The following is a 14,344-nucleotide window of genomic DNA, read 5'->3' as shown; positions in this document are numbered from 1 at the left end:
GGGTGCGCTGCTGCCAGAGATACTATTCGGCTTCGCTTTGTAGCCCGTTATGTTGTTTAGTCCTTGCCACAACCGCCGAGAGTCTGTGACTCTAGCTTGGTTTGATATTCTCTCTTGGCATCTCGGATGGCTTTGCGGAGGTCGTATCTGGATTTCTTGTATAGGTCAGGGTCGTCTGTCTTGAACGCCTCAGATCTGTCCTTCAGTAGGGAGTCAATCTCGCGATTGAGCCATGGTTTCCGGTTGGGGAACGCATGTATTGCTTTCTTTGGCACGCAGTCGTCCACACATTTGCTGATGAAGTCTGTGACGGTGATGGCATACTCATTTAAATTAGTCGCTGAGTTCTTAAATATGGACCAGTCCACTGTCTCTAAGCAGTCACGTAAGAGCTCTTCTGTCTCCTTGGACCAGCACTGCACAACCTCTTAGCTGGATTCTCCCGCTTGAATTTCTGCTTGTATGCCGGGAGAAGGAGCACCGTCTTATGGTCTGATTTCCCAAAGTGCGGTCGGGGGATGGAACGGTAGGTGCCCTTGATTTTTGAGTAGCAGTGGTCAAGAGTGTTGTCGCCCCTGGTGGGACAGGAGATGTGCTGGTGGAATTTTGGCAGTACACTCTTGAGGTTGGCCTTGTTAAAGTCTCCGGCCACGATGAACAAGGCCTCCGGGTGTTCTGTTTCGTAGTTGTTTATAACTGTGTATAGTTTGTCGAGCGCCTTCCTCACTTCTGCCAGGAGTGGGATGTAGACTGCTGTGATAATGGCTGAAGTGAACTCACGTGGAAGATAACAAATACTCTAACCAGCCTCAGAAAACAAGCTCAAAATTTAGAGAAGTGCAGTAGAAAGATGCAACATATTCAGGTCCAAGTATACTACCTGGACAGCAATCAAATGTTTGGGCACATCCTGAACAGTGGAAACGTCCTGACTATGATAACCTTGGCAGACTGGTAATTCCAAAGGCAATGTGCGAAGACACATTCTCTGAAAACTCCAGCGCTATCATATCTTGTTCAGGCACGTGTTCTCCAGCGAAACAGCCTCTGATACTGTTGAAAGCCACAAGAAAAGGATATTGGAATGCCGAGTCAGACTCTAAATCAAACACCTCAAGAAGTGACGGTTGGGTCCAAGAGCAGGTCTTAGACCATCATCCTCGAGTACTAAAGACAAAATCAGGAAGAGTAATAAAAGCACATACAGGCTCACTAATGTTTAAGACTGCGGGGAGATGGTTGGAATGGAAATTGTTTTTGGTGACTTGGGGTTTGCGTGGGTCTCCCCATGTCTGCGTGGGTTTCCTCCGGGTGCTCCAGTTTCCTCCCACAGTCCAAATGTATGCAGGATAGGTGGATTGGCCAATCTAAATTGCCCCTTGATGTCCAACGGTTAAGAGGGGGATTGGGCTTAGGTAGGGTGCTCTTTTGGAGGATCGGTGCAGACTCGATGGGCCAAATGGCCTTCTGCACGGTAGGGATTCTATTAAATGTATGAAATAGTTTAACAATATTTTGAGATTACACTTGAGCCATGTTGAGTAATGGGTTGATGTTAATTAGACAGTGATAATGAGAAAGCATAACGTCCGATCCGACCTCCAGGGACTCCGAAGGAGCAGGTCACAGAACAGTCTGGGTAAAGCAAGTAATGTTTCTAACAGTGAGGGCTTGGTTGTAAATCGCTGTAAATAAATAACTATGTCCAAGTCATTTAGTGAAAGAGGAATTTTGTTTGGTCCAAAACTAACACTAAGACAATAATCCACTTTTCAAAAAGGGATATCCTATCATGACTGTACATTTGTTTTTTTAATTTTGAATGAGCTTTGTATGATTTCAGTATTTAAATATCACTGTCCTTTTTCTGATTTTGTTTCTAATGATTGTGAAGCTGGGCCAGTTTACTTTGGACTTTCTGAGCTGGTTTTAGTGAAAGTGCAGGGTCACTTCCCTGGAATTCTGCGCAAATACACAGACTGCTACAGTAAAGTTTTCAATCCTGACACCTTGTAACCCCAATTGGAAAGCACCTTCTATCAAGGTTGGGTGAGGAGAGCTTTTGGTTTAGTTGTGCTGCCCTTCACAGTTAAATATCCTTCAGGCATTCGTTGCCTGGGATCTCCTATCACTTAAGGTGAGCACGAGGTGTTGCTGCTTGACCTCCACACCCTTTCCCTGCACTGCACCCATGCAACTGTGCACCAGTCAGAGACTATAATCACTGAGGTTTAAATTGCTTACCGTCTCACCTTTTTGTTGAAGAATAATTCTGAGAAACTATTTCTCAGAAAGTATTCAGAAGTACTTCCTTCTTGGGACGGCAAGTGGCGCAGTGGTTAGCATTGCTGCCTCTGGCGCTGAGGACCCGGGTTCGAATCCCGGCCCTGGGTCACTGTCCATGTGGAGTTTGCACATTCCCTCCGTGTCTGCGTAGGTTTCACTCACAACCCAAAGATGTACAGGTTAAGTGTATTGGCCACACTAAATTGCCCCTTAATTGGAAATAAATAATTGGGTTCTCTAAATGTATTTATTTTTAAAAAGAAGTACTTCCTTCTTGCACCCCGCCTGCTCCCTTCATGAGATGACCTAGTTTCAGACGGAAATATCAGTCTGTTGCATGCGTGACCAAACTGCAGGCTGCCACAGTAAACAGTGCTCTTTGTTTTTAATTTCCTGCCAGGCAAAACAGCGAGCGGAGGTGCTGCAGAGCACACAACGGTTCTTTGAGCGGGTGACCCCCCGCAACACCAGTGATGTTGGCCCTCTCCCTGTCAAGATGCACCAGGAAGGAGAGAGTGCGCCGTCACACAAAGACGAGAAATCTTCAAGCAACCCCAAACCGGTGCGAAGGGGACCTATCAAACCCCAGAGCATTAAGCCGCAGGATGACAAACTGTAACCAGCAGCCAATACTGCAGCCTCTCAAAACTGAAGAAATCTACATCTCTAAAGGGGGTTTATTTGTCTGTCTCAAAAAGGAATATGGCTTTTTTAAAAAAAAAAAGACAAAACATTACTGATTTCAGTGGACTACACGAGTTGTTTTGCAAAAAAAAAAAGCCAACTCCAGCAGCGATAAGTGGATTGTGTGAAGCTGAACTGGGAGGAAGGAAGTGGGGGAAGGAAGAGGCTAATAAGTCCTTTTTAAGAAGAGAGAGGTCTAGATTTCTCTACCATAATGAAGCATTCATCTTATTGGTAACTAGTAAGTCCTTGTAGATCCACTTAATAAATGCCAATCCCTTATAAGGCAGCTGCTTTCTTTGTTGAGGGACAGAGCATATAATGACTAGAATTGGTTTGAACACAAGGTGTTTAGAGTAAGAGGGCCACAAAGTCAAACATTTAAAAAATACCACAGGCAGGTCTGCTTTGGTTTCTGTCTTGTCAATGTTGCAAAATGGAACGGTTGTGAATGTTTTTAAATAGTGGTAGATGGGTACAAATGACCATTTCCGTTACTGTTTATACTCTGTGACTGTTCATGCAAGTTTGGTAGCGCTGAGCAACATGATACACTCCAGATCGATAACATGTCCTTATTTTTTGTCTTTCCTTTGTATACTGTTCCTCCAGACCCCAGTTTCACAAAGTCCTGAAAGTGGCTTTTTTAATACAGTTTGTTGAAGTTTTTCTTCCTTCCCTCATTGGATGCTGTATTTTTGTCAGTTATCACCAAAGCACAGACGTTTAAAGTTCAACATTAATTTGTTTCAAATCCAGTACTAGTTTTAGATTTCCACCTTGTACCTACCGCTGCTCTTGGAGCAGGAAGGTAATGAGGATGGGCAGGTGAAATTGTGACACTCTTCTCATTTTAAAATGGGAGTGGCTGCTGCAATGGAACAAAACAACTTGAGATTAACAATAAACAGGCAAGCTCAGAGGCGGGATGGGGAATTTAATACTGGTGGTTCCCCAACAATGTCGCTTGCTATCCTGGTAACCTAGGTCTTCCCTTTTGCAGATTGCGGCGTCTGATTTGCAGCCGTGTGGAGAGAGTACAGGGATCTTCCTCCCTTTCCTCCCTACTGCCTCCAATCCTTTTTTCTGATGCTTAACTACCAGCAGAATGTAGTTTAGTTCCAGGTTCTGTGAACTGAAAGAAGGGGCGGGGAAGTATTTTCTGCACTATTGTCAATGCTGAGGAGCATCTTGCCAAGCGTGGCCTTTGAAGCTGTCAGATTTTGAGAACTTCTCGAAACTGAATTAAATCAACCCACCCACCCACCCCCCTCCTCCACACTGCGCATCCACCCCCACCAAACATTTTCTGTTTCTCCACTGGGGCTAGTACAGCAGTTGATGTGTAACTATTTTTTAAAGTGGAGATACCTGCTCACTGCAGATGTTTGAAGAAGAACATTACCTTGGTGCTCCTGTTAGAGAAATCTCTTGGTGGTGTTGGGGAGGCTGCTGCGTATGGGTGCACACAGTCTGTGCTCCCTTTATTAAGTAACTGTGAACTTGCTCTTTCATTTGGAATAGTTAAAAAGGGACAAACTGCTTTTATAAAGAACAGGCCCACAAGGGAAAAGATGCTGCTGATTTGAATGGCCATTGCATGGAATTCGAGCCAAACATGTTTTTATAAGCAGGAGGGAGGTGGTGAGACTTTCATCTTTCTATTACGAGGGGGAAAACACAGATGGGTGGGAAATAGTTGGAAAATTATGTCCGTGGATGAGAAAGTCCTAATCCTCAATGGTAACACTTGACCTGCAAGTTCTCAATTCAGTATCATGACAGCTCTGGGGACGGTGGAGGGGAACATTAAACAAGTGAGTACTACACAAACAAGAACCCCAAGAAGCCAGTAATGCAGAAGATGAGAGAACGTCATCACCCTAGTAGTTAAATTCCTTTTTTAATTTTGAATTGTGGCAAGGCATTTCAGAATAAATAATACAGGGTTTTAACTGGCTCTCAAACTTCGCACATTATTGCTGTACGATATTACTACTTTTGTACCCCAAGTGCAGTGTTTATTTTGCGAATCTCCCACTGAATAATATTAATACAGAAATGAAAAGGTGAGTTTCTATCTCTTTAAAAATAAAGACGTTCAAGATGTCCATTTGCCTCTTGTAGTGCTCTCCAGACCGAATCCTGAGCTAATTTATAGAATACCATTTCCTGAATGGTCCAGAATTTGGAAAGCACCAAGATCGCCCTTCTGTTTCCCAATGCCTCCCTTTAGTGGCCCGATGCTGGAGAAAGCCTGGATAAGCTTTTCTTTTTATTGGTACATTCCCTCACCCGCTGTTGCCTCTGGCACTATTTTCAGCAATGCCAGTGCCCAGAATATCTGCTTCCAAACAGCCGCCTGTTTCTAGAGAGCAGCAAGAGTCACTAAACTCCAGAATATCCTCCATTGTGCTACTTAGAATTACAGATCAGTTCATTGTATTTTCACCTTGGTCACCATTGCATGACACCTTTTTTTAAAACAACTATGCAGCAGTGAGCCAAGATCCGAGTAACTGTTGGTTTGGTCTTCCAAACTCCGAGTGCAGATAGAATTCATAGGTTACCAAAGCATGTTCCTCGCCTAATGCTTTTTTTTTTATTTAAAAAAAAAATAGTTACAGCCATTGTTGCAGGGTGAGTATTTTGAGGTACTGTTGCAGTAATCAATGCACTGCATGTAATGAGATGCTTGTTGGGTTTGAATGCTGTCATGGTCGGAGATAAAGAGGCATGGTTGCTATATCTGAGCCACTGCTTCAGGACATTTGGTCTGTGTCAGACCTGTTGCAAAGTCCAAGGTGGAAATATAGCAGGAAGCTATTAAAATATATATTTTAACAAGACATGCCAGTGAGAGACTCTCTGGAGTGTGCTTTCAGTTTAGCTTTTGGTTGGCTAAAATGTTCAAATGGGTGCCTTTCACCCAAATGTTGCTTGCTGATTTTGATTGACATCTTCCTCTTGTTGGTGGGGGGAGGATGTAGCACTACAGGGCTGAGGGCAGCGCACATGAACAACCGACTTTCCACACACAAATCCTCATCAACTCCAGTTCAAAACGCAAGTAACCCAACAGCTTCACAGTGTGAAATGCAGGGGATGCAAAAGGTCTATCAGCATTTGTACCATTCTATCAATATTTGTAAACTTCTCGTGTTCAGAAGAGAGGGAGGGGAGAAATGAGAACAATGTTGGTGGTGGGGGGGGGGGAAAGAGAGAGAGAGAATGGAGGTGGGGGGGGGGGGGGCGGGGGGGGAGAGAAACAAAATCCTTTTGGTGATTGTGTGTGACCTCATTTGTGATGGGCCAGAATTGTTGTGTGAAATGTCACGAGTTGAAAAAGTTCTCTCTGCTGCATTGTTTATCTGGCTCCAGTTTCATGTACTGTCACACAGTGTAATTTATAATCCTAATAAAAACTGGCTGTTCCTAGGGCTGCAGCAAACTTGCTCCTCAATATTTTTAAATTGGAACCTTTTTTTTTAACATGAAAGTTTGTGGGGGGGGGCGGGAGAGGAAAAAAAAAGTGCAAAACAGACATGGCTGGCTCTTTTGGATTACCCTTGCATGGGCCATATTTGATCTACCAATCCTGGACTTTCGACCTCCACCCATTTAATCTCCCGCCTAAAAGTGGTTTCAGTTTGCAGTGGGAAGCAAGTAAATATACAGAATTCATCCAATTGCTACCTGGTGGGAGGGGGGCTTCCACTGTTTCTCCCCCTCCCCCAGCTGCTGTCTTCCATGGGAATTCACCCAGTCTCAGCTTATCCCTGTTAACATGGAATCCTATCTCCAACCAGGAATTCATCAGCTCCTTTTGAGTTGGGCCTCTACCTCCTGTTTCTCTTCAGCATGCATGTTAGTTTCACAGTGCTGAGGACCCGTGTTCGATTTAGGCCCAGGGTCACAGTCCCTTTGGAGTTTGCACATTCTCCCATGTTTGCATGGGTCTCACCCCTATAACCCAAAAGATGTGCAGGCTAGGTGGATTGGCAATGCTAAATTGCCCCTTAATTTGGGGGAAAAAAATGACTAGGACCTCAAATTTATTTTTTAAAACCATAGAATACAATCCCTACAGTGCAGAAGAGGCCATTTGGCCCATTGAGTGCACCAGAGTACCCAAGCTCGCTCTCCCGCTCTATCCCATTAAACCCTTAATCTAACCTATACATCTTTTTGGGCACTGAGGGGCAATTTAGTACAGCCAATCCACCGAACCACATCTTTGGACTGTGGGAGGAAACCGGAGCACCCGGAGGGAACCCCCCCCTCCCCCAGACACGGGCAGGAAGTGAAAACTCTATACAGACAGTGACCCAAGGCTGGAATTGAACCCGGGTCCCTGGTGAGTCACTGTCGCCCAGTTGGGCAGGAGGTAGTGTGTGCTCTTTTAAGTTTTTTTTTTTTTTTTTTTTTTTTTGTATCATGGTTTATCTATTTCATGGAATGTTGTTGATCTCTAATTGCCCTTGAATTTAGCGGCTAATGAGGCCATTTCTGAGGGCAGTTGAGAGTCCACCGCATTTGTGGATTTGATGTCGTACGTAAGGTGAAAAAGGTAATTTGTGAACCAGGTGGGTTTTTGCGACAATGAGACTAGCTTTCAATTCCAAGTGCCATTGTGGGATTTGAGCCCATACCTTCAGCATTAAGCTGGGCCTCTGACTTGTTGGTCCAGTGACACCAATACATCGCGTTCTCCCCATATCAGGAAGTCCCAGTTCCTTGCCCTGGCCAAAAGCTGATGAGGTTCGGAGATCAATTGAAAATTTTAAAAGTAGATCAATTTTGTTAGTCGGGGCTATTGAGGATTCTTAAACTCCTGATTGGTAGGTGAAGTTGAGATATGGATCAGTCTCTGTTTATTAACGAGCTCAAGGAGCTGAATGATCATCTACCAGTGTTTTCCAGAGTTTTCTATCTTTGTCCCAGAATCATACTTTTTAAAAGTGAATTTAGAGTACCCAATTCATTTTTTCCAATTAAGGAGCAATTTAGTGTGGCCAATCCACCTACCCTACACATCTTTTTGGTTGTGGGGGCAAAACCTACTTAAACACGGGGAGAATGTTAAAACTCCACACAGATCGTGACCCAGAGCCGTGACCGAACCTGGGACCTCAGTGCTGTGAGATAGCAGTGCTAACCACTGCACCACCCAGAATCATACTCTTCTTGACAGTATGATTCCAAAAACTGGAAGCAGTTTTCTAAAAGGTGTGTCCTGCTGAAAGTGTGTATTTGAACTTTGTCTCTGCATGAAATCTGCCATCTATGGGTTAACATTGTAATTTTCTTTGTGAATTTTTAACTTCAATTTTTTGGGGTTTGTGAGTAGACCATATTCAATCAGCCCACACTTGCAAATCTGGAACACAACATCTGTTCTATATAATTCCACAATTGGGCAGCACTTACTAAACATTCCTGAGTGAGCTAATGGCTACACCAACAACTGAAGGTGTTCAGTTGTGTTTGTAACCTGGCTTGTTTAGGCTTTCTGGAATTGACATACATTCATGATCTCTACCGCCTAGCAGGACAGGGATAGCAGATACATAGGAATCCTACACCCTACAAGTTCTCTTTCTAACCAGCAAATCTTTCTGACTGTGGAACTATATTGCCATTCCATCACTTGCATAGGATCAAAACCCAATTCTGTCAGCACTCTGGATGTCCATACACCACATGGACTGCAGTAGTTCAAGAAGGTAGCTCACCAGCACCTCAAGGCTAATTGGGGGTTGGCCACAAGTTTTAGTTTGGGCATCACTCATTAAGACGACCACCACCACTCTTTCTCTCCCAACTCCTCCCCAGCCAAATTTTAAAACCATGAGTGAGCACAGTAGAGTAAATTGAATGAAGAACACTGCTTTACCCTGGAAGGAGTGTTTGGAACCTTGGATGGTGAGAGGTAAAAGGGCAGCTCCTGCACTTGCATGGAAAGATGCCATGGTAAGGAGAGGGCATGTTTGTGGTGGAGTAAATTGTTTCTGAGAGAATGGTCCCTTTGGAATGGTGGTTTTTTTTGGGGGGGGGGGTGGAAAGAGAGAAGAAAATATATGTTTGGTGGTGGCATCATGCTTGAGATCCAGGAAGGGGTGAGAATAGAAGTGCCAAGATATGGGATGGACATGGTCAGGGGTCTGAGAACCACAATGGTGGAGAGGGAGGGAGGAGTCCTCAGTCGTAGGAAAAAGATGACCTAACCACAGTGTGCACATGGAAGGCTGCATCATCTTAACAGCTGTGATGGAGATGGATGAACAAGGGGTATGGAATGGATTCCTGCAGGAAGTGGGATCTGATCAGGCGTAATCAAGGCTGACCGTGAATGCTAGTTGATCCTACCCATCTCCAGAAATAGAAAATAATATTTTGGAGATGGACCGTGGGGAGGGGAGGGTGCAAATTGGAAGCAAAGTTGATTAAATTGTCAAGTTCAAAGCAACTGATACGGTCATCAACGTACTGGAAAACGGTTGTGAGTATGACTGGAATAAGGACTGATGACGCACACCCACAAAAGGTCACAGTTAGGATCCATGTGGGTACCAATAGCAATGCCTTTTATTTGGAGGAAGCAACTGGAGCTAGAGAAACTCGGGCAGGCAAGGGGATGTAATGATGGACTTGCAGGATCTCTGTTCATTGAAGAATCAGAGAGCTCTCTGTCTGTGGAAGTGGGAATGGAGTTGTCGAGGGAATAGCCACCCATACATGTTTGGTATTATGGCCGTCTCTTCTCTGCATCTTGTTAGGAGAGTTGTGTTACTTTCCTCTCACCTTGAAAGTGATGTGGTCTGTTTCTATCTAACGGCTGAACTGAAAGGAATGCTGGAAGATGGCCATGGTAACGTCCGCCATGGAAATGAAAACCAGCCAGGGTATTTTGCTCCAGTGGACTTGAAAAGAATGGGCACTTGGGGCATCTTCGCATCTGTAGAACCAAGCACCAGCAAAGATCCGAGCCTGCAGGAGGCAAGAAGGGATGGAAATATCAACAATGATCTGAATCTGTCGGGCACCTTTGAAGTAATAAATCATCCTGAAGTGCTTCACCAGGCTGATTCTTGCCACCGAGTTGCTGCAAGGACAGGAGACCAAAAGCTTGGTCAAAATGGTAAGTTTTAAGGAACATCGTAAAGGAGGGGAGAGGTGGAGATGTTCCAGGAGGGAAATCAGAGCTTGGGACTTGGCTTCTGAAGGTACAACCACCACTGGGGGAACAGTTAAAAGCAAGGATGCTCTAAGAGGCCAGAATTGGAGGAGTGCTGATATCTCGGAGGGTTGGGGGGCTGGTGAGATTACAGGGAAAGGTAAGCCAACAAGTTGCACATTCTGGCATTGAGTGCCGTGTCCTGTGCATTACCAACAAGAGGGAGCCACCAACCGATAACTTCCACGTGCTGGAATCAAATTCATCACAACCATAGAATCATAGATTTTACAGTGCAGAAGGAGGCCATTCGGCCCATTGAGTGCACTGGCCCATGGCAAGATCATCCTATCTAAGGCCACACCTCCACCCTATCCCAGTAACCCCATCTAACCTTTTTGCTCACTAAGGGGCAATTTAGCATTGCCAATCTACCTAACCTGCACATCTTTGGACTGTGGGAGGAAACCCACGCAGATACTGGGAGAACGTGCAGACTCTGCACAGACAGTGACCCAAGCAGGGATCAAACCTGGAGCTGTGAAGCAACTGTGCTAACCACTGTGCTACCACTCGCCCACCAATCTGGGGATTCATCTCAAAAACAATCATCATTGGGGATTCCAGATTCAGTAGGTAACATCCAAAGCAAACAGGGTTCTGCAATTTCTGAGGTTGTATTGGTATTGCAGCAAAGGAGTTGTAGCTCACCAAACATTTGTTCCCCAGAAGAGTCATGCGGACTCTACGTTAACTCTTTAACTTTCTGCGGTTGCTGCCAGACCTGAGTTTTCCAGCACTTTCTGATCTGCAGTAATTTGCTATTATTTGTACATCCCATCCTCGAGCAGGCAAGTTGTGTATGGGATCCTTATATAACGAGAATAGAAGTAAGATTGAAGAGATCGAAAGGCACAAGGATCAATATGGGCAATACACCAACGTTACATCCTAGGGCAAAGATTCAGAATGGGAATACAGCAAAAGTAGGGGAACATAGACCGAGTCTGTTTTATAAAATCTGGAATTGACTAAAACAAGCACCTATTTCCCGCAGGTGATGACTCCACACGAACTGCAAAGACCATTTGTTACCGTGACACGGTCTTGACAATCTTTCTGTCTGAGCCAGGTTCGATCCCGGCTCTGGGTCACTGTCCATGTGGAGTTTGCACATTCTCGCCGTGTTTGCGTGGGTCTCGCCCCCACAATCCAAATATGTGCAGGGTAGGTGGATTGGCCACGCTAAATTGCCCCTTAATTGGAAAAAATGAATTGGGTACTCTAAACTTTTTTTTTAAATTGGAAGTTGTTCAACTTTTTTAATAAATTCAGAGTACCCAATTCATTTTTTTCCAATTAAGGGGCAATTTAGCATAGCCAATCCACCTACCCTGCACATCTTTGGGTTCTGGGGGTGAAACCCACGCAAACACAGGGAGAACGTGCAAACTCCACACGGACAGTGGTCCAGAGCCGGGATTGAACCTGGGCCGTAATGCAGCAGTGCTCTCCACTGCGCCACCGTGCTGCCCAGCAATTTCAACTTTACCTAGAAGCTTCTGATGTAAGTGCAGCACCAGAAACTAGAAGGACAGTTACTTCTATCCCTTGCAGGACAGCAAGCAATCAAAATATTCAACTCATTTCATTTTAGTGCTGGTGAAGATGAAACCAAATTTGATCAAGTGATAGCGAAATTTGATGAACATTATAAAATGCAGACAAATAAGATTTTAGAACGACCGAAATTTCATCGGAGAATTCAAAAAACTGGTGAACCTGTGAATAATTTTATCACCAATCTCAAACTTTTAGTTAAAACATGTAACTATGAAAATCTGCATGATTCACTTGTAAGAGACCAGATAGTATGTGGTATACTTGAGAATATCAGAGAAGCGTTAATTCATCAAAATGATTTAACTCTACAAATCGCGATTGACAAATGTATAGCAGCAGAACAGACCAGAAGCCACTATCGCACATTTTATCCAAAGGAAAAAAGCGGAATCTTTACCACGAGGCAGAGAAAATTAAAATGGTGCTGCAGGCAAAGCAGAAATCTGTAAGGAACAGAAGCTATCTGCAAGCATTTTCCAGCTCTGCACATGTGCACTATGCACCCAAATGCGAGACGTTCAAGAAGAAGTCTGCGCATGCATGTACGTCATGACAACGTAATTACTTGTCACAGATGTGGTAACGCCCACTTAAAGGGGAATTGTCCAGTTTTATTGCAGACTATGTTTAAAATGTCAGAAATTCAACCATTATGCTTCACAGTGTCAACTGCTAAATACATTCCTCCTACACACAAAAAATATCACAAAGTACGAGCTGTGGACAAAGCAGAAGAAATCAACGCTCCAGGAGACTTCATGGAAGATGACGATATTTTCTCAATAGAAAATACTTTCTTCGTTGATTTGTCCATCAAGCATGATCTGCAAGAAATTACCTGGAAACTAACGGTACAGGGGAGGTAGCAGCGTCCACGGTGTGGGAGGCCCTGAAGGCAATTATCAGAGGGGAGTTAACCTCTATCAGATCCCATAGAGAGAAGAAAAAGCGGAGAGAGAAAGGTTAGTCGAGATACTCAGAGTAGACAGGACCTACGCGGAGACCCCCGAGACGGGGCTACTGAAAGAGCGCCGGAGTCTGCAGGTGGAATTCGACCTGTTCACCACTGGGAAGGCCAAAGGGGCTGTCTACGAATACGGGGAGAAAGCGAATAGAATGCTGGCGCACCAGCTTCGCAAGAGGGAGGCGGCCAGGGAACTTGGGGAAGTACGGGATAAGGAGGGCAACACGGTCATAGACCCAGAGGGGATGAACAAAGTCTTTTGGGCGTTCTACGGTAAATTGTATGAGTCAGAGCCCCTGCCGAGAGGGGAGGGGATGAAGCAATTCATGGACCAACTGAGGTTTCCAATGGTGGAAGAGGATCTGGTGGAGGGACTGGGGTCCCCGATAGAGCTGGAGGAGATGGTAAAGGGTATAGGGAACATGCAGTCGGGCAATGCCCCGGGGACGGAAGGCTACCCTGTAGAATTCTACAAGAAATTTTCGGAACTGTTGTGCCCACTCCTACTAAGGACTTATAATGAGGCCAGAGAGAGAGGGACCTCCTCTTCCCCCCCCCCCCCCCCCCCCCCCCCTACAATGTCACAGGCTTCGATTTCACTCATCCTCAAACGAGAGAAAGATCCGCTAGTGTGGATCTTATAGACCGATATCGCTCCTGAACGTAGACGCCAAACTGCTGGCCAAGATCTTTGCTTCTAGAATTGAGGACTGTGTCCCTGGGGTGATAGGGGAGGATCAGACAGGCTTCGTCAAGGGCAGGCAATTAAACTCCAATGTACGGAGGCTTCTAAACATCATCATGAGGCCCTCAGAGGGGAGGGGAGGCAGAAGGTAGTGGCGGCGATGGACGCAGAGAAAGCCATGAACCGGGTTGAATGGGAGTACCTGTGGGAGCGCTAAGAAGGTTCGGATTTGGTGAGGGGTTCATAGGTTGGGTACTTCTACTCTACCAGGCCCCTGCCCTGTGGTAAGTGTGTGCACGAACAGGGTGAGGTCAGAATACTTTAGGCTCCACCTGGGGACGAAGTAGGGGTGCCCCCTCTCCCCATTATTATTCGCCCTTGCGATAGAGCCACTGGCTATAGCACTGCGGACCTCAAAGAACTGGCAGGGGCTGATCCGGGAGGGAGCGGGGAGGAGCATCGGGTCTCGCTTTATGCGGATGTTCTCCTGGACATCTTGGACCCACTAGAGAGGATGGGGGAGGTCATGCAGATTCTGAGGGATTTTGGCAATTTCTCTGGGTACAAACTGAACGAGAAAAAAAGCGAGATGATCCAAGCTGAGGGGCAGGAAAAGAGATTGGCAGAGCTTCCGCTGAAGATGGTCGAGAAGAGCTTTCGGTACCTAGGGATACAGGTCGAAAGTGGGATGCCCTCCACAAGCTGAATCTATCCCGGCTGGTAGAGCAGATGGAGACTTCAAAAGATGGGACATGCTCAGGGCATCACGGTGGCGCAGTGGGTTAGCCCTGTTGCCTCACTGCGCTGAGGTCCCAGGTTCGATCCTGGCCCTGGGTCACTGTCCGTGTGGAGTTTGCACATTCTCTCCATGTTTGCGTGGGTTTTGCCCCCACAACCCAAAGATGTGCAGGCTAGGTGGAATGGC

At 45.5% G+C, this 14,344-nt stretch overlaps 1 protein-coding gene across 7 annotated transcripts in view; it reads left to right on the top strand.

The window, feature by feature from the left end:
* The window catches only part of prrc2a (proline-rich coiled-coil 2A), a 221,764-nt gene that overhangs the window by 169,474 nt on the left and 37,946 nt on the right, over window positions 1-14,344 (top strand). For 6 of the 7 annotated variants that reach the window (XM_072475498.1, XM_072475504.1, XM_072475503.1 and 3 more), the window contains one exon: window positions 2,687-5,819. The exons of the other annotated variant lie outside the window; for it this stretch is intronic. In XM_072475498.1, coding sequence (XP_072331599.1) covers window positions 2,687-2,905 — 219 coding nt within the window. In that variant the 3' untranslated portion in view covers window positions 2,906-5,819. Of the gene's footprint in view, window positions 1-2,686; window positions 5,820-14,344 lie in introns of those variants that run through there. 7 annotated transcript variants of the gene reach the window in all.

The sequence above is a fragment of the Scyliorhinus torazame genome, chromosome 14 (genome assembly GCF_047496885.1).
Source record: "Scyliorhinus torazame isolate Kashiwa2021f chromosome 14, sScyTor2.1, whole genome shotgun sequence".
NCBI classification, from domain to species: domain Eukaryota; kingdom Metazoa; phylum Chordata; class Chondrichthyes; order Carcharhiniformes; family Scyliorhinidae; genus Scyliorhinus; species Scyliorhinus torazame.
The sequence above is the reverse complement of the archived record's forward strand: the minus strand, read 5'-3'. Positions and strand labels throughout refer to the sequence as shown.